Below are 22,356 nucleotides of genomic sequence, written 5' to 3'. Positions count from 1 at the left end.
TGCCTATAATCCCAGCACTTTGGGAAGCCTAGGCAGGAGGACCATTGAGCCCAGGAGGTCCAGACTGCAGTGAGCCGAGATTGCGCCACTGCACTCCAGCCTGGGTGACAGAGCAAGACCTTGTCTCAAAACAAAAGCAAAAACAAAAATAAACAAATAGTCATCAGGTGCCTGTACAGACAAAGGTGAAAGGTGTCTGTCTGTTGAGATCTGTGGATAGGGTGTGTACGTGGACATCTCAGCCTGTCTACGTGTGTATCTGTCTCTGTCCTCACGGCAAAAGAGAGGTTGGCCGGGTGTGCGGTGGCTCACGCCTGTAATCCCAGCACTTTGGGAGGCCGAGGCGGGCGGATCACCTGAGGTGAGGAGTTCAAAACCAGCCTGGCCAACATGGCGAAAACCCGTCTCTTCTAAAAATACAAAAAATTAACCGGGCGTGGTGGCATATGCCTGTAATCCCAGCTACTCAGGGAGGCTGAGGCATGAGAATTGCTTGAACCCGGGAGGTGGAGGTTGCAGTGAGCCGAGATTGCGCCACTGGACTCCAGCCTGGGCAACAGGCTGAGACTCCGTCTCAAAAAAAAAAAAAAGAAAAAAAAAAGGCTCAGATATGTTTCTGTCTGAGAGTCTGTCAGAGTTTAGGAATTAGTAAATGAATGAATGGTGAAGATCCATTTACTCAACAAACATTTATTTATTTATTTATTTATTGAGACAGAGTCTCACTCTGTCACCCAGGATGGAGTGCAGTGGCGCAATCTCGGCTCACTGAAGCCTCTGCCTCCTGGGTTTAAGAGAGTCTCGTGCCTCAGCCACCAAGTAGCTGGGATTACAGGTGTGTGCCACTGCGCCCAACTAATTTTTGTATGTTTAGTAGAGATGGGGTTTCACCATGTTGCCCAGGCTGGTCTCAAACTCCTGGCCTGAAGTGATCTGCTCGCCTCAGTCTCCCAATGTGCTGGGATTACAGGCTGAGCCACCAGCCCTGCCTCATTTATTCTTATATTATATTGTTTTTATTTTAAACTTTTTTGTAGTGACAGGGTCTTACTATGTTGACTGGGCTGGCCTCAAACTTCTGGCCTCAAGTGATTCTCCTGCCTCAGCCTCCCCAAGTGCTGGGATTACAGGCATGAGCCACTGTGCCTGGCTTGAACGAATATTTAATAACCACCTATTGGGTACCAAGTGCTATGCTGGGGACAAGGCAGTGACCGGGATGGTTCTGGCCGAGCTTTCACCCAGCTTACAACCCAATGAGGGAGACAAACCTATCCCCAGACAATGATGAGCCCAGATTGGCAGAGTTGGAGGGAGGGACCCCAGGAGAGGGGCTCTTGACTCAGCCTGGAGATCAGGGAGGGCTTCCTGGAGGAGAGGTTATAGGAGTTAAGACCTGGAGGAAAAGACTATGAGCCAGAGGAAGCGAAGGGAAGAGTGACTCAGGCAGAGGGAAAAGCACCTGCAAAGTCCTGAAGTCCAGAGAGAGAGGCCGGGCATCTGGAACACAAAGGGGAGAGGAGAGACGAGACTAGGGCACCCTCGGAGCAGGTCGTGCAGGGCCTCAGGAGCCATGGGGAGGAGTATAACGCAGGATGCAGGGGTATTGGGAGGGTCAAGCTAACAGTGTCCAATCTGGGTTAGTCTGCTTCCCTGAAACTCCAGGGACATCTCCTCCAGGAAGCCCTCGGGATTGCTCAGTGTGGAGCAGCTCAGCCACCCAGTCACACTCACTATTCAATGCTGAGCACTGAGGAGGCAGCCCTTACTAAATCAGCCTGGATCTGCCCTCCCAGAGGTCACAGTCACAACAGTCGAACACACACCCACACATGCACACTCATGAACATGCCCCGCCCCTCCTCTGGAGCCTCAGAAACCCACAGACCTTGTTCCTCCCAGGGGGTGTCCCTGGAGCCAAAGCTTCTACACTACCAGGGGGCTTGTTGGAAATGCAAAAGATGGCCGGGTGCAGTGGCCTATGCCTGTAATCCCAGCAGTTTGGGAGGCCGAGGCAGGCGGATCACCTGAGGTCAGGAGTTCGAGACTAGCCTGACCAAAATAGTGAAACCCCGTCTCTACTAAAAATACAAAAAAAATTAGCCGGGCCTAGTGGCTAACGCCTGTAATCCCAGCTACAGGCTGAGGCAGGAAAATTGCTTGAACCCGGGGGTGTGGAGGTTGCAGTGAGCCGAGATCGCACCATTGCACTCCAGCCCGGGCAACAACAGTGAAACTCCGTCTCAAAAAAAAAAAAAAATACAAAAATTAGCCAGGCGTGGTGGCACACACCTGTAATCCCAGCTACTCGGGAGGCTGAGGCAGGAGAATCACCTGAACCTGGGAGGCAGAGGTTGCAGTGAGCTGAGATCGCGCCACTGCACTCCAGCCTGGGTAACAGGAGTGAAATTCCGTCTCAAAATAAAATAAAATAATAAAAATAAAAAGATGACCACAGGAGATCTGCCGGCTCTCCAGGCAATTCGTGATCACCACGAATTGAGAAGTGCTGCTCTCAGGCTTAACTTCCCTGTACCTCAGTTTCCTTTTCTGTACAAGGAGATCAAAACAGAATCCATGTAGAGGACTGACGTGGAGTGAGGCTTAACTGAGATAATGAGAGTGAAAGTGCTAAGCACAGCTTCCTAAGTGCTTGTTTTCAGCAGCTCCTCTTCCTCCTTTCTATTTTTTTATTTTTATTTTTTGGGGGAGAACAGGGTCTCGCTCTCTTGCCCAGGCTGGAGTATAGTGGCATAGTCATAGCTCACTGCAACCTCATTCTCTCAGGGCTCATGTGATGCCTGTGCCTCAGCCTCCCGAGTGGCTGGGACTACAGGCGTGTGCCACCATGCCCAGCTAATTTTTAAATTTATTGTAGAAGTGGGGGGGTCTCACTGTGTTGCCCAGGCTGGTCTTGAACTCCTGGCCTCCAGCGATCCTCTTACCTAGGCCTCCCAAAGTGCTGGGATTACAGGCGTGAGCCACCACACCCAGCCCTCCTCCTCCTCTGTATTATTAAATTTCAGAGTTGGAAAGGAATTTCGAAGACTGCAGTCACTCAACCTTCTTGCTCTACAGATGGGGGAACTGAGGAACAGAGGAGCAGAGGTTTGGCCAGAGGAAGGTGGGAAGGACGTGGTGTGGCTGGCCTTCACAGACTCTGCCGGGGGGCTGTTTACAGGATACTCTGAGGAAAGCCAGGATGGGCACTGATACCCACCTCCACCCTGTGGGAGGCAGAAGGCTAAGGCTCCCCTACCCATCTCCCCCAAGCAGAGCTGAGCCCTTGGGAGCCAGAGCAGAGATCCAGCCCTCTCCCCCATGTTCAGGTCCTCCTCCTCCCGGAAGCTCTCCTTCCTAGAGGAGCCTCTTATTTTATTTATTATTATTATTATTTTTGAGACAAGATCTCACTTTGTCACCCAGGCTGGAAGGGCAGTGGCGCGATCATGGCCCACTGCAGCCAGGCTCAAGTGATCCTCTCACCTCAGCCTCCCAAATAGGGACTATAGGCACACGCCACCACACCTGGCTAGTTTTTCTATTTTTAGTAGAGATGGGGTCTTGCCATTGTTGTCCAGGCTGGTCTCGAACTCCCGGGCTCAAGTGATCTGCCCACCTTGGCCTCCCAAAGTGCTGGGATTACTGGCACGAGCCACTGAGCCTGGCAAGGAATGAGCCTTATGGAGAAGAACTTGATTTACCCACTCCATGCTCTGCGGGCAGGTGTGTCATGTCTGTGTGTGTGTGTGTGTGTGTGTGTGTGTGTGTCTTCAGGGCCAATTTCTCCCTTAGGCCCAGGGGCACAGTGCCTCAGGCCCATGATAAATTTAAGTGACCCACAGATATGGGTCAGGAGGGTATACATGTATAAAGTTCAGGAAGACTTTGTTTTAGTAACAAAACAAGCACCTACAATCTGTCAGGAGCCTTATGATATCTTCCCACCAGTTTCATGAGTGGGCGCTGTATCCTGTTCTCCTTTGTCAGGTAGGGAAACTGAGGCCCCAGATGTCCTACCTCAAGTTCACCAAGCTACTTGGTGATAGAAGCAGAACATAAGCCCAGGCCACCTAGCTTCTGGGTCTGTGATGGTATGGGGATAAATGCCCAGGGTCTTCATGAACATAAGTATCCGTGTATGAATAAATTGACATACATAAACCCATTTAATACATTTTAAAGCCAGGTGCCGTGGCTTACTCCTGCAATCTCAGCACTCTGGGAGGCTGAGGTGGGAGGATTGCTTGAAGCTGGGAGTTTGAGATCAGCCTGCAACAAAGTGAGACCCTGACTCTAAAAACATTTTTTTGAATAAAAAAATTAGGCTAGGCACAGGGGCTCACGCCTGTAATCCCAACACTTTGGGAGGCCGAGGTGGGTGGATCACTTGAGGTCAGGAGTTCGAGACCAGCCTGGTCAACAGGGTGAAACCCCCTCTCTACTAAAAATACAAAAATTAGCCAGGCGTGGTGGCACATGCTTGTAATCCCACGTACTGGGGAGGCTGAGGCAGGAAAATTGCTCGAATCTGGGAGGTGGAGGTTGCATGAGCCAAGATCATGCCATTGCACTCCAGCCTGGGCGAAGAAACGAGACTCTGTCTCAAAAAAAAAAAAAAAAAATTAGCCAAGCATGGTGGTACGCACCTGTAGTTGTTAGTTACTTGGGAGGCTGAAGCAAGAGGATTACTTGAGGCCAGGAGTTCGAGGTTACAGTGAACTATGATTGCATCACTGCACTCTAGCCTGGATGACAGAGCAAGATCCTATCTCAAAATAACAATAATAGTTCAAGGCACAGACTTTGAAGCCTGACACCCTGCATGGTGTTATTCCAGCTTTGCTACTTGCTGTGTGACTCCGGGTGAATAACTTCACCTCTCTGGGCTTTTGTTTTCCTTCCTGTAAAATGACCATTTGTACCTCACAGGAGTGTTGTGAGAATTAAATAAGTTAATATAAGCTCTTGGGAAGAATTAGCTCTTGTTATGGTTGTGTGAAGAGATTTACATGAGTCCCTCTGCAGGCTGCATGGTTGTTGGTCTGTGTGTGTGTATATATGTGTGTGCGTATATGTGTGTATATATGTGTGTATATGTGTGCGTATATGTGTATATGTGTGTGTTGCTCTCTTGATCTCTGAGTGTTGTGTGTGTGTCAATGTGTGAGATAATATATGCATCTTTAGTAAAGAACTAGGGGTCTCTGTGTGTTTTGGGGGTCTGTACCTGTCCTTGGCTGTACACCTGAACCCTACGTCTTCTTGTGTGTGTAGGGATGTGTGTCACGTGTGTTGATAACCATATGACAGTGTGTGTTTCCACATGCTGGTGTGTGTCTGTGAAGCTGTTTCTATGTGGCTATGGGTGATTGCCCACGCGTGACCTGGTGGGCGGCTGTGTGGATGTCTGTGTTGCCTGTGTCGGGTGTGAGTCTCTGGCCAGCCAGGGTAGGTCTTTGCATGTTTCCTTTATTCCATGGAGGAGGAGATGAGGGGCTTGGATGAGACAGAAGAATGAGGGGTCACTCCCTGTCTGATGCTGGGGCCGAGTCACTGCCTACTAGTGGCTGCTGTGTCATCTCCCAGTCTCTGTCCCTCCCTCCTGGCTGGTGGCAGACAGAGGGGGCGTGGGGGAACAGGGCAGGGGGTGGGCTTGAGGCTGGACTTTTGTCTGGAAACTTGAACCTCCACCTATGCCCCCACGTCCCTCTAGGCTTCCACATCTCCCTACGCCCTCCCTACTATTGGGGCAGGGAATCAAGACTCTCTGAAAATTAAGAACCATCGCCCTGGCTCTGCCACAGGCTTGCTGTGTGGCCCTGAGACAGGCCCTGCCCCTCTCTGAACCTGTGAAATCCAATGTTTTAAAAGTGCTTCTTCCTCTGTGCCTAGGGCTGGGCCAGGCTGTGCACTGGGAGGGAAGTGCTGGGTTCTCTGAGGTTTGTGAAATAGCTGGTAGCACCCTTCACAGTGGGTGCTTAAGAGTTAAGGGCTATAGCATCTGAAATATCTGAGTCAGTCCAGGCACAGTGGCTCAAGCCTGTAATCCCAGCGCTTTGGGAGACCGAGGCAGGCGGATCACCTGAGGCTGGGAGTTCGAAGCCAGCCTGGCCAACATGGTGAAACCCCCATCTCTATTAAAAATACAAAAATTAGGCTGGGCACAGTGGCTTACGCCTGTTATCCCAGCATTTCAGAAGGCCGAGGTGGGCGGATCACCTGAGGTTGGGAGTTTGAGAGCAGCCTGACCAACATGGAGAAACTCCGTCTCTACTAAAAATATAAAAAAACTAGCCAGGCATGGTGGCACATGCCTGTAATCCCAGCTACTCTGGAGGCTGAGGCAGGAGAATCACTTCAACCTGGGAGGCGAAGGTTGCGGTGAGCCGATATCGTGCCATTGCACTCCAGCCTGGGCAACAAGAGCAAAACTCCGTCTCAAAAAACAAAACAAAACAAAAATTAGCCAGGTGTGGTGGCGCAGACCTGTAATCCCAGCTACTCAGGAGGCTGAGGCAGGAGAATCACTTCAACCCGGGAGATGGAGGCTGCAGTGAGCCGAGATTGTGCCACTGCACTCCAGCCTGGGCAACGGAGTGAGACTCTGTCAAAAAAAAAAAAAAAAAGTCAGATTCATGAACCCCATTTGCTAACTAGATTTGCTCAGGTTAGTACTCCTCTGAGTCGAGATTGCAACAGTACACGCTAAGAGCAGTAAGAAGGCGTTTGTAAAGCTTAGAAAGACCTGACAGGCCGGGCACAGTGGCTCACGCCTGTAATCTCGACACTTCGGGAGGCCAAGGCGGGCGGATCACGAGGTGAGGAGTTCAAGACCATCCTGACCAATATGGTGAAACCCCGTCTCTACTAAACATATGAAAATTAGCTTGACGTGGTGGCCCGTGCCTGTAGTCCCAGCTACTCGAGAGGCTAAGGTGAGGCGGAGGTTGCAGTGAGCCGAGATCGCCACTGCACTCCAGCCTGGCCACACAGCAAGACTCCATCTCAAAAAAAAAAAAAAAAAAAAAAAAAAAAAAGACCTGACAAGTGGAAGCTACTAATATTGCCATTATCATTTAAACAAACCCCAGACACAGGTTTTTCAGGGAGTTTCATCCAACCAGGCGGGTCTCAGAAATCAAAAAAGAAATGGAAAGGGTAGGAAATCTGGAGTTTGACAATTCTGAGTTTGAATTTCTTGTGATGGGATCTTGGGCAAGTCATTTAACCTCCCTGAGTATCATTTTTTTCTTTTATAAAATGAAGATTTTTCTCAACCTTCCATAGCTGTTTTAAGGATTACAAATCTTGTACTAAGGATTACAAATGTTGTACTGAAAGGCGTAGCACAGGAGCTGTGCTTGGCAAGTGCCAAATACAAGGCATTAATTATTATTATTAGAATTAATAATAATATCCCCTCCCTCTTACACATTCTTTGTCTCCAGGTGGATTAAAAGGTGGAAGGAGAGGCTACCAACACCATCAGAAGAGAGGCTTCTCTCTAAGTTTCATTTCCCATCCCCTCCAAATCCGCATCCCTCCCAAACGCCGGACCTGGAAGGCCAGCAGGGTCCAAGACACACATCCTTTGCCCAGCCGGGAAGATTAAAGCTAAAGCTCAGAGAGGGAAAACATTTCCTAAGCTCGCACAGCGAATCAGGTCAGAAACCAGGACGAGCCTCGGAATCCCTCCATTACCTGCACTTTCACCTGAGCATCACAGCCCGCTCGGGACTCAGTTTCCCCACCTACGTGACCACACCACACTAATCAGGGTCTCCTTTTGGAGATCTGCCCTTCTTCTCGAATGGGGGCGCTGCACCAGCGGTAGAACAGGGTGGGTGGGGGCGCCAGAGGTGAAGGGGACCTGCAGGCTGGGGTCTTCCCCGCCCGGGTCAGCGGGGGCCCTGCGAGGCTAGTCTAAGCACCTATTATTACCAGCCCCCGGGGCGGCGTGGCACTGCGCAGGCGCGGGCGGGGCGCGGGCGCGCGCGCGAGCGAGCGAGGGATTCCCTCTGACGTCATTGCTAGGATACCAAACAAACACTCCGCCGCGCCGGCCGAGATCCTTATATGGCTAATTGCGTCACAGGAACTCCGGGAAGGCGGGGCCGGGATCCCCTGCCGCCGTGTGGCCCGGAACGCAACCCCCGAGACCCCCAGGGCCCCGAGGGTCATGCAAGTGTCCAGATCGAGTCTAGAACAGACCTCTTGCTGGACAGTGCGGGACTCGATTTGGTGGGGCCGGAGATTTGGGGAAGTTTGTCCAGCAAGGGGCGGGTGACGTAAGCAGGGGGGCGGGTCCCGGGCATATAAATACAGGCTGGCGGGTCTGTGCTTCATTCATAAGACTCAGAGCTACGGCCACGGCAGGGACACGCGGAACCAAGACTTGGAAACTTGATTATTGTGGTTCTTCTTGGGGGTTATGAAATTTCATTAATCTTTTTTTTCCGGGGAGAAAGTTTTTGGAAAGATTCTTCTAGATATTTCTTCATTTTCTTTTGGAGGACCGACTTACTTTTTTCGCCTTATTACTCCCCTCCCCCCGTGGGACCCGCCGGACGCGTGGAGGAGACCGTAGCTGAAGCTGATTCTGTACAGCGGGACAGCGCTTTCTGCCCCTGGGGGAGCAACCCCTCCCTCGCCCCTTGGTCCTACGGAGCCTGCACTTTCAGGAGGTACAGCGGCATCCTGTGGGGGCCTGGGCACGGCAGGGAGACTGCATAGAAACTTTGCCATTGTTGGAACGGGACGTTGCTCCTTCCCCGAGCTTCCCCGGACGGCGTACTTTGAGGACTCGCTCAGCTCATCCGGGACTCCCACGGCTCACCCCGGACTCGCACCTTACTTCCCCAACCCGGCCATAGCCTTGGCTTCCCGGCGACCTCAGCGTGGTCACAGGGGCCCCCCTGTGCCCAGGGAAATGTTTCAGGCTTTCCCCGGAGACTACGACTCCGGCTCCCGGTGCAGCTCCTCACCTTCTGCCGAGTCTCAATATCTGTCTTCGGTGGACTCTTTCGGCAGTCCACCCACCGCCGCCGCCTCCCAGGTAAGTTTTTGATAGTAGGGGTGCTGCTTTGTAGGTTTTAGTTTTTAAGTCAAGGGTGAAAAGAATAACCCCCAACCCCCACATAAAGACGCATCAGAACCCTAGATCTGAGATGGAAAAGGCTCATAGCGCACTTTGCAAACTGCAAAGAGTCGGGAGATGTTTGCAATTGGTTGCGTGAGTGGAGCGCAAGCAGGGAACGCGGCAGGGAGGGTAGGCTTTGGGGCGGGGTGGGGGTGGGGTGGGTAACGCGCCGCTCGGTGCAACGTGTATGCGGTAGCGGGGCTGAGAACTTTGAGCCGGCCCCGGGACTGCCCCCTGCTCGAGTCCCAGACCTGAAGCTAGCGCAGTTAGGCAGGTGGGGGAAATCCCGGGGAAGCTTCCAGTAGTCTCTCTTCCTTTCCTCCTCCTTCGGAGCGCCCACTTCGGTGCTGGGTCGCCCTCCACCCATCGGGAAGAGGGGCCTCGAACCCTCAGCCGCGCTGCCTCCGCCTCCTGCGCGGAGACGTAACGGGGGACCCGTGCGTAACGGCTGACGCGCTGGAATCCTCCGTCTGACGCGGGGCACGCACGGCGCGCGGCGCCCCCTTCGTCCGCCCCGCCCCTGACGTCCCGGGAGCGTTCTATTTTGGAACGCCGGGGCCACGTTGCTAAGGGAGGGGGCAGCCCGGCGTTTCGATTGGCCGCCGGGGCGCACGCCTTGGCCAATCAGCTTTTCCTTCCTATTTGTAGGGCGCATTTTCCTTCCCCCTCTGTCCCCGGAACCCGTGGTTCCTTGGCGGCTAGGTCTCTTTTCCGCGCCTCTAGAGGCAGAGGGAGGGGATCCCTGTCGTGACAAGAGCGGCTCTCTGCGACCCAATGGATCTGCGAGGCCCTTGCGGGGATCTGGTCCCTGGGCTCTCAGGAGCAGGGGGTGTCTGCTTGTGTGCCGGCGTTTCTTGGAGAGATACGGTGGCTGTCACCCTCTTCTCCAGGCACACACAGACACATTCCCACTCCCTCTGCTCCTCATGCCCGGTTCCTCCGGTGTGTCCCAAGACAGGACTATAACCGCGAGCCGAAGGGCAACCAGCCAGGTGGTCTCCGGGAGCTCCGCCCCCTCTGGGTTCCCAGGACGCTGATTGGTCGGCGAGCCAGCCCTTCCCTCACCACGCCCCCCGAGAGAGTAGTTAAGCCTTCAGAGCAGTTCCAGGAGTCCATTTACGGGAGGGGGGAGATGAGCGCTGCTGAGGCTTGGGGGCTCGGGTCCCGCACCATTCCCCCTCCGCGACAATCTGAGAGAGCCCCAGTGGTTACTTTTCTCTACCTGTCCGTTCACCCTAAACTGTCACTCGTCAGTCTCACTCTGAAAAGAGACAGTAACTTGAAACGTTGTTCTAAACTCCTAGGCCCGTCCCCCAAACAGCTTTTTGACTGGGACCCCCGCCCCGGCATGGGACCTCGCGCAGAGGGGGGTGTGTGTGTGTGTGAGTGTAGAGGAAGGCTTGGCCTAAGGCCTCTCCTTCTCCCTCCCCTTGCCTCTGGGGTGGGGGTGGGGTGTTGTGGCTGTGTGTGTGGCTGTGGCTCCGTCCCGGGGGTTCTGTCACCCGGCTGTGTCCAGCCTCCTCTCCACCCCCCACACCTAAGAGTCACCAACCCGGGGTGTGATTCACCACCCGCTGGAACCGTGCAACCTTTCCCCGAGGAAGAAGGAGGAGGTAGAAGCCAGTTGAGCAGAAATCCTCTCATTAACCACTGCGTCACGGTGTAGTGGAAGGGTGGGTGTTGTGGCTTTTTCCCTGTGACACACACATCCACACTCGCTCACCCTGTGCTCACTCACGGGGTCGGTGTGTGTTATGTGTGTTGGGTGTGTGTGTGTCGGTGTCTTTGTTTGTGTGTCTACGCCTGTGTGTGTATGTGTCACCCCGTAGGAGTGCGCCGGTCTCGGGGAAATGCCCGGTTCCTTCGTGCCCACGGTCACCGCGATCACAACCAGCCAGGACCTCCAGTGGCTTGTGCAACCCACCCTCATCTCTTCCATGGCCCAGTCCCAGGGGCAGCCACTGGCCTCCCAGCCCCCGGTCGTCGACCCCTACGACATGCCGGGAACCAGCTACTCCACGCCAGGCATGAGTGGCTACAGCAGTGGCGGAGCGAGTGGCAGTGGTGGGCCTTCCACCAGCGGAACTACCAGTGGGCCTGGGCCTGCCCGCCCAGCCCGAGCCCGGCCTAGGAGACCCCGAGAGGAGACGGTGAGTAAGGGACATCAGAACTTGGCCTGGGTCGGGGGAAGCAAGAGAGGCAGGAAGTTTCTTATGAATGGAGGGGGGCTCCACTAAGGCCTCAGTGTTACAGAAACCCCAAGATCCTTGCTACACGAGCGAGGACTGGAGGCTTGTTTTTTGGCTCTTGGGGGTTCTGAAAGAAGTAGAGGTTCGGGATGGGTGGAGGAGTGCTGTATCCCCAAATCTCATGGCCTCTATCTCCCTGACTCAGCTTACCCCAGAGGAAGAGGAGAAGCGAAGGGTGCGCCGGGAACGAAATAAACTAGCAGCAGCTAAATGCAGGAACCGGCGGAGGGAGCTGACCGACCGACTCCAGGCGGTGAGGACAGGCCCTGGGGTGGGAGAGGGGATGCTGAGGGGAGCTTTCTCCCCATTCTCTGCCCCCTCTCCACCTGTACCCTTGTCCTGGGTTGAGAACTAGACGTTCCACACATGGAACTAGGTACTGGTGTGGCCAGACGGGGTAGCCCAGGGCACAAACACAGACCCCCATGGACTTAAGTCAACTCCTGGTCCCCCTCATTTCCTCACCCCACGCACTACTTTCCTAGCCTTCATTTCATCCCTAGGGGCCACATGGGGCCCTTGAGGAGAGGTGCGCTCCCATCATTTCTCCCACTTGGTGTTCAGCAAGTAACAACCCATTTTGCCTCAGTTTCTCCATCTCTCCAAACCCTCATCAAATCTCCCAGGCTCTTTCTACCCTTAACACTCTGGAAAGCCTGTGAAATGAAATTATTCCACTTTCTGCCCTAGCCACCCACAGCTCTCCTGGTGCTGGTGGCATCCCCCAAAACCCACTCCCTTCCTACGTCCTCCCTTGGTCTGAGAGTTCCCTGCTGTATGCCTGCAGGGTGAGCTGTTACTCCTTGAGGGAACAAGGGAATTGTCAACTTTCCTTCTCTACTTGATCTCTTCCCTGGGAGGTAGAGAGGGAGGGGTAATAGAAGGGAACACATTAAAAACACACAACAGTGGCTCATGCCGGTGATCCCAGCACTTTGAGAGGCCAAGGCAGGAGGATTGCTTGAGCCCAGGAGTTTGTGACCAGCCTGGGAAACATAGGGAGGACTTGTCTCTACAAAAAAAAAAAAAAAAAAAAAATTAGCTGGGCATGGTGGTGCACACCACTGTGGTCCCAGCTACTATGGAGGCTTTGGTGGGAGGATCGCTTGAGCCCAGGAGGTCCAGGCTGCAGTGAGCCATGATTGCACCATTGCACTCCAGCCTGGGGGACAGAGCGAGACTCTGTCTCAAAAGCAAAACAAAACCAACCACATAACGATTGTTCATTCATTCAACAAACCTCTGAGTGCCTTCTGCACACCAGAAACTTCCCCATAAACCTGGCCCCTTCCCTACCATCCTTTGGACAGATGGGGGAAACTGAGGCTCCTGGAAGGCAAGACCCTTGCCCCAACTACCATGGCCACCAGGACTCCATCTCAGCCCGGGGCTGCCTTCCAGCAGCAAGTCCAAGGGAGCCATGACCCGAGTTTCCCGGTCACTGACATGCTTTTTTCTCCTTCCTCTCTCTCTTCTGTGACCTGGCCTCCCTGGCCTCAGGAGACAGATCAGTTGGAGGAAGAAAAAGCAGAGCTGGAGTCGGAGATCGCCGAGCTCCAAAAGGAGAAGGAACGTCTGGAGTTTGTGCTGGTGGCCCACAAACCGGGTTGCAAGATCCCCTACGAAGAGGGGCCCGGGCCGGGCCCGCTGGCGGAGGTGAGAGATTTGCCGGGCTCAGCACCGGCTAAGGAAGATGGCTTCAGCTGGCTGCTGCCGCCCCCGCCACCACCGCCCCTGCCCTTCCAGACCAGCCAAGACGCACCCCCCAACCTGACGGCTTCTCTCTTTACACACAGTGAAGTTCAAGTCCTCGGCGACCCCTTCCCCGTTGTTAACCCTTCGTACACTTCTTCGTTTGTCCTCACCTGCCCGGAGGTCTCCGCGTTCGCCGGCGCCCAACGCACCAGCGGCAGTGACCAGCCTTCCGATCCCCTGAACTCGCCCTCCCTCCTCGCTCTGTGAACTCTTTAGACACACAAAACAAACAAACACACGGGGGAGAGAGACTTGGAAGAGGAGGAGGAGGAAGAGGAGGAGAGAGAGGGGAAGAGACAAAGTGGGTGTGTGGCCTCCCTGGCTCCTCCGTCTGACCCTCTGCGGCCACTGCGCCACTGCCATCGGACAGGAGGATTCCTTGTGTTTTGTCCTGCCTCTTGTTTCTGTGCCCCGGCGAGGCCGGAGAGCTGGTGACTTTGGGGACAGGGGGTGGGAGGAGGATGGACACCCCCAGCTGTCTGTTGGCTCTCTGACGTCAACCCAAGCTCTGGGGATGGGGGGGGGGGGTGGTGACGCCCACCTTCGGGCAGTCCTGTGTGAGGATGAAGGGACGGAGGTGGGAGGTAGGCTGTGGGGTGGGCTGGAGTCCTCTCCAGAGAGGCTCAACAAGGAAAAATGCCACCCCCCCAATGTCTCCCACACCCACCCTTTTTTTGGGGTGCCTAGGTTGGTTTCCCCTGCACTCCCGACCTTAGCTTATCGATCCCACATTTCCATGGGGTTAGATCCCCTTTACTCTGGGCAGAAGTGAGCCCCCCTTAAAGGGAATTCGATGCCCCCCTAGAATAATCTCATCACCCGACCAGACTTCTTTTGAAATGTGAACGTTCTTCCTTGACTGTCTAGCCACTCCCTCCCAGAAAAACTGGCTCTGATTGGAATTTCTGGCCTCCTAAAGCTCCCCACCCCGAAATCAGCCCCCAGCCCTGTTTCTGATGACAGTGTTATCCCAAGACCCTGCCTCCTGCCAGCCGACCCTCCTGGCCGTCCTCGTTGGGCCGCTCTGATTTCAGGCAGCAGGGGGTGCTGTGATGCCGTCCTGCTGGAGTGATTTATACTGTGAAATGAGTTGGCCAGATTGTGGGGTGCAGCTGGGTGGGGCAGCACCCCTCTGGAGGGATAATGCCCCCACTCCCGAAAGCCTTTCCTCGGTCTCCCTTCCGTCCATCCCCCTTCTTCCTCCCCTCAACAGTGAGTTAGACTCAAGGGGGTGACAGAACCGAGAAGGGGGTGACAGTCCTCCATCCACGTGGCCTCTCTCTCTCTCCTCAGGACCCTCAGCCCTGGCCTTTTTCTTTAAGGCCCCCCGACCAATCCCCAGCCTAGGACGCCAACTTCTCCCACCCCTTGGCCCCTCACATCCTCTCTAGGAAGGGAGTGAGGGGTTGTGACATTTTTCCGGAGAAGATTTCAGAGCTGAGGCTTTGGTATCCCCAAACCCCCAATATTTTTGGACTGGCAGACTCAAGGGGCTGGAATCTCATGATTCCATTCCCGAGTCCACCCAGCCCCGACCCTGGTTTTGGCTCTCCCACCCCGCCGTTCCCTGCGCTTCATCTCATGAGGATTTCTTTATGAGGCAAATTTATATTTTTTAATATCGGGGGGTGGACCACGCCGCCCTCCATCCGTGCTGCATGAAAAACATTCCACGTGCCCCTTGTCGCGCGTCTCCTGTCCTGATCCCAGACCCATTCCATAGCTATTTATCCCTTTCCTGGTTTCCGAAAGGCAATTATATCTATTATGTATAAATAAGTATATTATATATGGATGTGTGTGTGTGCGTGCGCGTGAGTGTGTGAGCGCTTCTGCAGCCTCGGCCTAGGTCACGTTGGCCCTCAATGCGAGCCGTTGAATTGGAAACTGCTTCTAGAAACTCTGGCTCAGCCTGCCTCGGGCTGACCCTTTTCTGATCGTCTCGGCCCCTCTGATTGTTCCTGATGGTCTCTCTCCCTCTGTCTTTTCTCCTCCGCCTGTGTCCATCTGACCGTTTTCACTTATCTCCTTTCTGACTGTCCCTGACGATGCTCCAGCTGTCGTCTGACTCTGGGTTCGTTGGGGACATGAGATTTTATTTTTTGTGAGTAAGCCTGAGGGATCCTAGATTTTTACAATCTATCTTTGACAATTCTGGGTGCGAGTGTGAGAGTGTGAGCAGGGCCTGACCCTGCCAACCACAATTCAATGAATCCCCGACCCCCCCACCCCATGCTGTATTTGTGGTTCTCTTTTTGTATTTTGCACCTGACCCCGGGGGGCTGGGGCAGATTGGCGATGGGCCGTCCCCTCTCCCCTTGGTTCTGCACTGTTGCCAATAAAAAGCTCTTAAAAACGCATTCGCCAGGCTACAGTGTTTATTTCTTCCTAACATCCATTGCCTGGCTTCCTTTTAGTAAGAGAGGGTTAGGTTAGATTGTCGAAGGACTACACACACAGAGAGATCATACACACATGCACACACACACACAGACACACACCTATGCAGGAAATCCTTCTAGTCAATGGGTCTACAGTAGGATAAAAGGAAGGCAGACAGGAGGACTTCCCGTACGCGCAGGCAGTGCCTCCTACTAGAAAAAGTAACGGCCACAGCCGGGCGCAGTGGCTCACGCCTGTAATCCCAGCATTTTGGGAGGCCAAGATGGGCAGATCACTTGAGGTCAGGAGTTTGAGACCAGCCTTGCCAAGATGGTGAAACCTGTCTCTACAAAAAATACAAAAATTAGCCTTGTGTGGTGGTGCACACTTGTAATCCCAGCTACTTGGGAGGTTGAGGCAGGAGAATCGCTTTAACCTAGGAGGTGGAGGTTGCAGTGACCCAGGATCGCACCACTGCACTCCAGCCTGGGTGACAGAGTGAAACTCTGTCAAAAAAAAAAAAAAAGTAAGGAGTCAGAAGGTTAGCCTGCAGGTGTGGGGTCACAGAGGTCTCCTAGTGATGGAGCTTGTATGCTCTATGGGTTAAAAACAGACACTAAGGAGATAAACTACACACAGAAGAAGCTTAATGGGCTGTGCACAGTGGCTTGCACTTGTAATCTCAGCTCTTTCTGAGGCCAAGGTAGGAGGCCAGGAGTTCGAGACCAGCCTGGGGCAACATAGTGAGACCACCCCCCCACCCCAACCCATCTCACTATGTTGAGAAAAAAAAAAAAAGAGGACCTTGAGAAAATTGCACAGCAAACTACTAAAGACCACTCAGGCTAGGAATGAGGAGCCATCTTGGATCTTTTACAAACTACAACTACAAAAAACGATTATTTTACACTGAAGATGTGTTTCCTTTTGTTTTCCATATGACCACTACTGGGGCCAACCCAAGAATGACCAAAGCAAATATATGACCATTTTTTGTTTACAGATAGAGTGGAGCCATCCCCATTGCACAATCCTAGCCGTCTCTTATTTGCATAACAGCAAGTCCTCTGGGAATTGAGGTGAGGGTCCAGGGGTCGCTCAGACGCTTTGGTAAATCAATAAGCAAGGGAATTTGTCATGGTGGAATCCATTTATTAATTCACTCAAAAAAATGTGCTAAGCACCTACCCAACTGTGCTGGGGGTTGGGGGCACTATAGGGACTGAACCTCAGGTCTTGCCCTCCTGGAGCTCACAGTCCACTGGGGGACACACACCGTTGCCAGTCAGGGACAACCTAAAGTGGATTGGTTGGGAAGCCTACGGGGCTAGGGAAGCGCAGCAGGGACACCTAGCTTGGACCGGGAGTAGAGAAAAACTTCCTGGAGGAGGGGACAGCTGAGCTGAGTCCTAGAGGAGGACAGAGAGTATAGAAAAAACTAGAAAAAGGCCGAGGCCAAGAAAATAGCACAGCCGAAGACCTGTTGGTGGGGAGAAGACTTGATACATTGAGAACGCTTAGAGGGTCGGGTGCGATGGCTCACGCCTGTAATCCCAGCACTTTGGGAGGCCGAGGTGGGCGGATCACCTGAGGTCAGGCGTTCAAGACCAGCCTGGCCAAAGTGGCGAAACCCTGTCTCTACTAAAAAAAAAAAAAAAAAAAAAAAAAAAAAAAAAAAAAAAAAATTAGCCAACCATGGTGGTGGGCACCTGCGATCCCAGCTACTCGGGAGGCTGAGGCAGGAGACTCGCTTGAACCTGGAAGGTGGACATTGCAGTGAGCTGAGATTGCGCCACTGCACTCCAGCCCGGGCAACACAGCGAGACTCCGTCAAAAAAAAAAAAAAAAAAAAAAAGAAAGAAAGAAGAAAGAAAGAAAAAGAGAAAGCTTAGGGATTCGTGGAGACTGGAACCACAGGCGTGGAGAGAGGGGTTAGTAGAGACCAGATTCTGCAGGTATTATAATGAAATTCCCAGGCTAAGGAGTTTAGATCTTTTCTTCAGGGCACTGGGGAGCTATTGCAGGTTTTGAACACGAGAGGGGCAGGGGCAGGTTTGTGATTTAGGAAAGACCCCTCTGGCCCCAGACTGAGGGTGACCGGAAGGGAGAGGAGTGAGACTGAGCAGGAGACCAGGGAGGAAGTGGCGTGGGGACTCTGCAGGATGGGGTGAGGAGGAGCCCAGAACAGGGCTAGGGACATGGGACAGAGAGGAGGGGAAGGATTCAGGAGACATTCTGGAGGCAGGACAGTTGCGGCTTGGTGAGCATCCCGCTTGGGAAGGAAAATACAGGGCAGTAATAAACAGCATGGGCCAAGTGGTCTGAGTGAGGCTGGGAGTGGTGGCACGCACCTGTGGTCCCAGCTACTCAGGAGGCTGAGGTGGGAGGATTGCTTGAGCCTGGGAGTTTGAGGCTTCAGTGAGCTATGATCATAACGCTGCACTCCAGTTTCAGTGACAGAGTAAGACCCTATCTCAAAAGAAAAGAAAAGAAAAGAAAAGAAAAAAAACACTGCCTATGAGTTAACCCTGCTCTACAAGGAGCAGTTTTTAAAGTAAAATTTTAAAAAAAGAGAAAGAAAGAAGAAAGAAAGAAAGAAAGAAAGAAAGAAAGAAAGAAAGAAAGAGAAAGAAAGAAGAAAGAAAGAAAGAGAAAAAAAGAAAGAAAGAAGAAAGAAAGAAAGAAGAAAGAAAGAAAAAGAAAGAAAGGAAGGAAGGAAGAAAGAAAGAAAGAAAGAAAGAAAGAAAGAAAGAAAGAAAGAAAAAAAAAAAAAAAAAAAAAAAAAAAAAAGGCTGGGTTGCCTTGGACAAGAGACTTCGTCTCCCTGAGCCTCCATTTCCTCATCTGTAGAATGGGGGCTGTTAAGAGAAGTTGCAAGGCTTGTGCCTGCCAGCGCTAAGTGCAGAGTGACGGTGCAATTATCATTACCCCCATCATCTTTATTGGGGTCACCCTGATCCCTCGATATCCCATAATATCCCCCCTCTCATCCTTCAAGTGTCTGCCCTAATGTTCCCGTGACACCCTACCAGCTCAGCTCTCCTTATGAGAGGGCCTCACTGTTCTATTTCCTTTGCAGCCGTTATCCCCTTTGTAGTTGTTAATTAAGTGTGTAATTACATGATGGCTTAATGTTTGTCTCCCCCACTGGGCTGACTGCACCAGGAGACCAAGGCCAGGGCTGTCACCACCGCTGCGTCCTCAGCAAATGCTTATTTGTTGAGTGAATGACAGAAGAACAAATGGGCAAGTATTTGACTGATTAATCACTGCATGCGTGATTAAATAAATGAGTGAGCAAATGACTGAATGAGTAAGCAATTGAAGAGGAGAGATCTAGGATAATTTCCAAACTGCCAACATTCCAGAACTGTGTAGATGACATTTTTCTCTATCTTTTGGAGTGGTTTTTGATACTCTGGAGGAGGAAATAAGTAACAACACTCACAGATTCGAGTAACAGAGCGCAGCAACCTCTCCAGGTGCAGGCTGGAGAAGCGCCTCTCGGGCAAGAAGCAAAACAAGTGCGGTTCGATAAAGTAAAGTTTAGACGCTTATTACCGTCGCCCGAAAGGTGGAATTGAACCACTCTGTCGCTAGACAGCTACAGGTTTGAAGCCTGCACCCCAGACCACTGAGGATCATCCGGGCAAGACAACCGTTCTCCCGCGCAGCTATATAAGGATCATAAATGCTTACCTTTTAGAGTTATGGTCGCGTCCTTTGGGAAGGTGTGAGATGGTTGACTTCAAGGGCTATAAATTCTCCCCATTCATGTATCACGAAGGATGTCCTTGTAAAATGTTGTCTTCACTTCATATAGTATGAATCATCCTCGCTCCCAAAACCGTCTCATTTACATAGCGCCACGCATTCTGGGAAGCAGCGTCTGAGCACCTGGCAAGCTGTTAAAGGGCCCAGGACCCCCTTTTTCCAAAATGAAAAGTCAGCTTTTTAAGAGGAGAGATTCATGATTCGGCATTCAGAAGCGCCTTCTCGGAAAATTCCGAATTCTCCTTCTGCGGAGGAGTGGTGAGTGGGTTCCTGTTAGAGTCTGATTCACCCTGGCCCCAAAGGCTCTGAGCAGGCGGCTATAGGGCTGGTGCGACACCTGCTGTTCTTTAATGGAATTGCGTAGGCCGATGCAGCGCCACATTCATTCAAACGTTTATTGAGCGTCTACTGAGTCCCAGGGACTGTCTCGGTGCTGGTGACGACAGACATCCTGTCGCGATGGAGTTTAAACACTAGACATAACCAATTTCTGCACTTGTGTTTTATGGTTGGGGAAACTGAGACAGATTCAGAAACGGATAGTACCATATTCCAGTTAAAACAGCCCATCCACTTAGGGAAATCGAACTTGTGTTACAATTTTTATTACAAAAAAGGTGATTCTTTTTTCTTAAATTTTTATATATTTAGGAGGTACAGGTGCCGATTTCTACACGCATATGTTGATTGCATGGTGGTGAAATCTGGGCTTTTAGGTGTACTCATCACGAAATATTATTCAATATTCTAAGTCAGTGATTCTTTGACAATACCATTCTCCTGCATGAAACTCTCCCATGACTTCCATTTCAGAGTAAAAGTCAAAGTTCTCACCCTGCTTTACAAATCCCTGTAATCCAGCCCCTTTGGTCCCTCTGACCGTGTCTCACATACTCCTCTTCCCTTGGATATTATTAGATTTGGGCATACAGATGTCTTGCTGCACACATGGATCATGCTACCACCACAAAGACTTCGTGCTTGCTGATCCCCTAGCCTGGATCTCCTCTTCACATGTTTCCATGGCTCATCGCCTCCCTTCACTCTGTCATCTGATCAAATGTCAATACCAAAAACTCACTGAGTGACCAGCACTCAGTGGGGCCTTCCCTGACCACCCAGTTTAAAATAGCGAGTGGTGGCCGGGCGCGGTGGCTCACGCCTGTAATCCCAGCACTTTGGGATGCCAAAGCGGGTGGATCACGAGATCAGGAGATCGAGACCATCCTGGCTAACACGGTGAAACCTCGTCTCTACTAAAAATACAAAATATTAGCTGTGCGTGGTGGCGGGCGCCTGTAGTCCCAGCTACTCAGGAGCCTGAGGCAGGAGAATGGAGTGAACCCGGGAGGCGGAGCTTGCAGAGCCGAGATTGCGCCACGGCACTCCAGCCTGGGGGACAGAGCGAGACTCCGTCTCAATAAATAATAAATAAAATAGCGAGTGGCTGGGCTTGGTGGCTCATGCCTGTAATCCCAGCACTTTGGGAGGCCGAGGCGGGTGGATCACCTGAGGTCAGGAGTTCGAGACCAGCCTGGCCAACATGGTGAAACCCCATCTCCACTAATGATACAAAAATTAGCCAGGCATAGTGGCTCACGCTTGTAATCCCAGCTACTTGGGAGTTTGAGGCAGGAGAACCGCTTGAACCCGGGAGGCAGACGTTGCAGTGAGCTGAGATGGTGCCATCGTACTCCAGCCTTGGTGAAAACAGCAAAACTCTATCTCCAAATAAAAGTAATAATAATAAATAAAATAAAAATTAAAAAAAGCGAGCTCTGTCACCCTATCCCCTTACCCTGCTAGACATTTCCCCACCACTCTGATCACCACCTGCCATTTTCTGTGTCTATTTGCTTGTCTGTTTGCTTCTGTAGAATATCAGCGCCATGAAACTATGCACTTTATTTTTGATCATTGCTGTATCTCTAGTGCCTAAACAGTGCTTGAGAACATAGCAGATGTTCAGTAAATGTTTGTGGAATGAATAAAATAATATCATCACTGTCTTTTTTTCATTCTTCTTCTAGACAGGATCTTACTTTGTCACCCAGGCTGGAATGCAGTGGCACAAAAATGGCTCACTGCAGCCTTGACCTCCCAAGCTCAAGTGATCCTCTTGCCTCAGCCTCCCTGGGATGACAGGTATATGCCATCACACCCAGCTAATTTTAATTTTTTTTTGTAGAAACAGGGGCCTCGCTTTGTTGCCCAGACTGGCCTCGAACTCCTGGCCTCAAGTGATGCTTCTGCCTTGGGCTCCGAAAGTGCTGGAATTTCACGCGTGAGCCACAGCACCTGGCCTCACTATCCTTCTTTCAGCCTCAGTTTTCTCATTTGTATAACCAGACTAGTACAACTGATCTTACAGGAGAAATCATGATATAAAATTCTGACACTGGATGAGGCAACTGGGAGGAGCTCAGTAAAGGCTGTTTCTGCTGGGCGCGGTGGCTCACACTTGTAATCCCAGCACTTTGGGAGGCCGAGGCGGGTGGATCACAGGAGATTAGAAGTTTCAGACCAGCTGGCAAGCATGGTAAAACCCTGTCTCTACTAAAAACACAAAAAGTAGCCAGGCATGGTGGCTCACGCCTGTGATCCCAGCTACTTGGGAGGCTAAGGCAGGAGAATCCTTTGAACCCAGGAGGCTGAGGTTGCAGTGAGCCAAGATTGTGCCACTGCACTCCAGCCTGGGTGACAGAGTGAGACTCTGTCTAAAAAAAAAAAAAAATTTTTTTTTTTTTTTTTTTTTTGCTGAGATTACAGGCGCCTGCCCCCACACCCAGATAATTTTTGTTTTTTGTTTTTTTTAGGAGAGATGGGGTTTCACCATGCTTGCTCACCAGACTGGTCTTGAACTCCTGACCTCAGGTAATCCACCTGCCTCAGCTTCCCAAAGTGCTGAGATTACAGGCGTGAGCCACTATACCTGGCCAATAAAGGCTGTTTCAATCTTCAATCTGTTTTGAGCTTGGAGGCTTTAGTCATTCCTGGACCCAAAATCTCAATGAGACCCTCTTCCACCACTTTTGTGATAGATCAATAAACATT

At 51.9% G+C, this 22,356-nt stretch overlaps 1 protein-coding gene and 1 non-coding gene across 8 annotated transcripts; one reads left to right on the top strand and one right to left on the bottom strand.

Annotated features, from left to right (window-relative positions):
* Positions 1-8,347: 8,347 nt before the first annotated feature.
* On the top strand, positions 8,348-15,506 carry FOSB (FosB proto-oncogene, AP-1 transcription factor subunit). Of its 7 annotated transcripts, none has more exons than XM_055251191.1 (5): positions 8,348-9,058; positions 10,972-11,292; positions 11,537-11,644; positions 12,892-13,047; positions 13,188-15,506. In XM_055251191.1, exons 1-5 carry the CDS (start codon positions 8,933-8,935, stop codon positions 13,188-13,190), a joined length of 714 nt encoding a protein of 237 aa, XP_055107166.1. In that variant the 5' UTR covers positions 8,348-8,932; the 3' UTR covers positions 13,191-15,506. The 7 variants fall into 7 exon arrangements, with proteins under 7 accessions (XP_055107166.1, XP_055107163.1, XP_055107161.1 ...); XM_055251190.2 differs by having other exon boundaries at positions 8,358-9,058; positions 12,892-13,058; XM_055251188.2 differs by having other exon boundaries at positions 11,089-11,292; positions 12,892-15,506.
* Positions 15,507-19,092: 3,586 nt separating this feature from the next.
* TRNASTOP-UCA (transfer RNA opal suppressor (anticodon UCA)) lies at positions 19,093-19,179 on the bottom strand. Its single transcript has one exon. It is a non-coding gene; the product is annotated as a tRNA-Sec (tRNA).
* Between the last annotated feature and the right edge of the window lie 3,177 nt (positions 19,180-22,356).

Source organism: Symphalangus syndactylus, chromosome 17, assembly GCF_028878055.3.
Source record: "Symphalangus syndactylus isolate Jambi chromosome 17, NHGRI_mSymSyn1-v2.1_pri, whole genome shotgun sequence".
NCBI classification, from domain to species: Eukaryota; Metazoa; Chordata; class Mammalia; order Primates; family Hylobatidae; genus Symphalangus; species Symphalangus syndactylus.
Note: the sequence above shows the minus strand (reverse complement) of the source record. Positions and strands in the feature narration are given on the sequence as shown.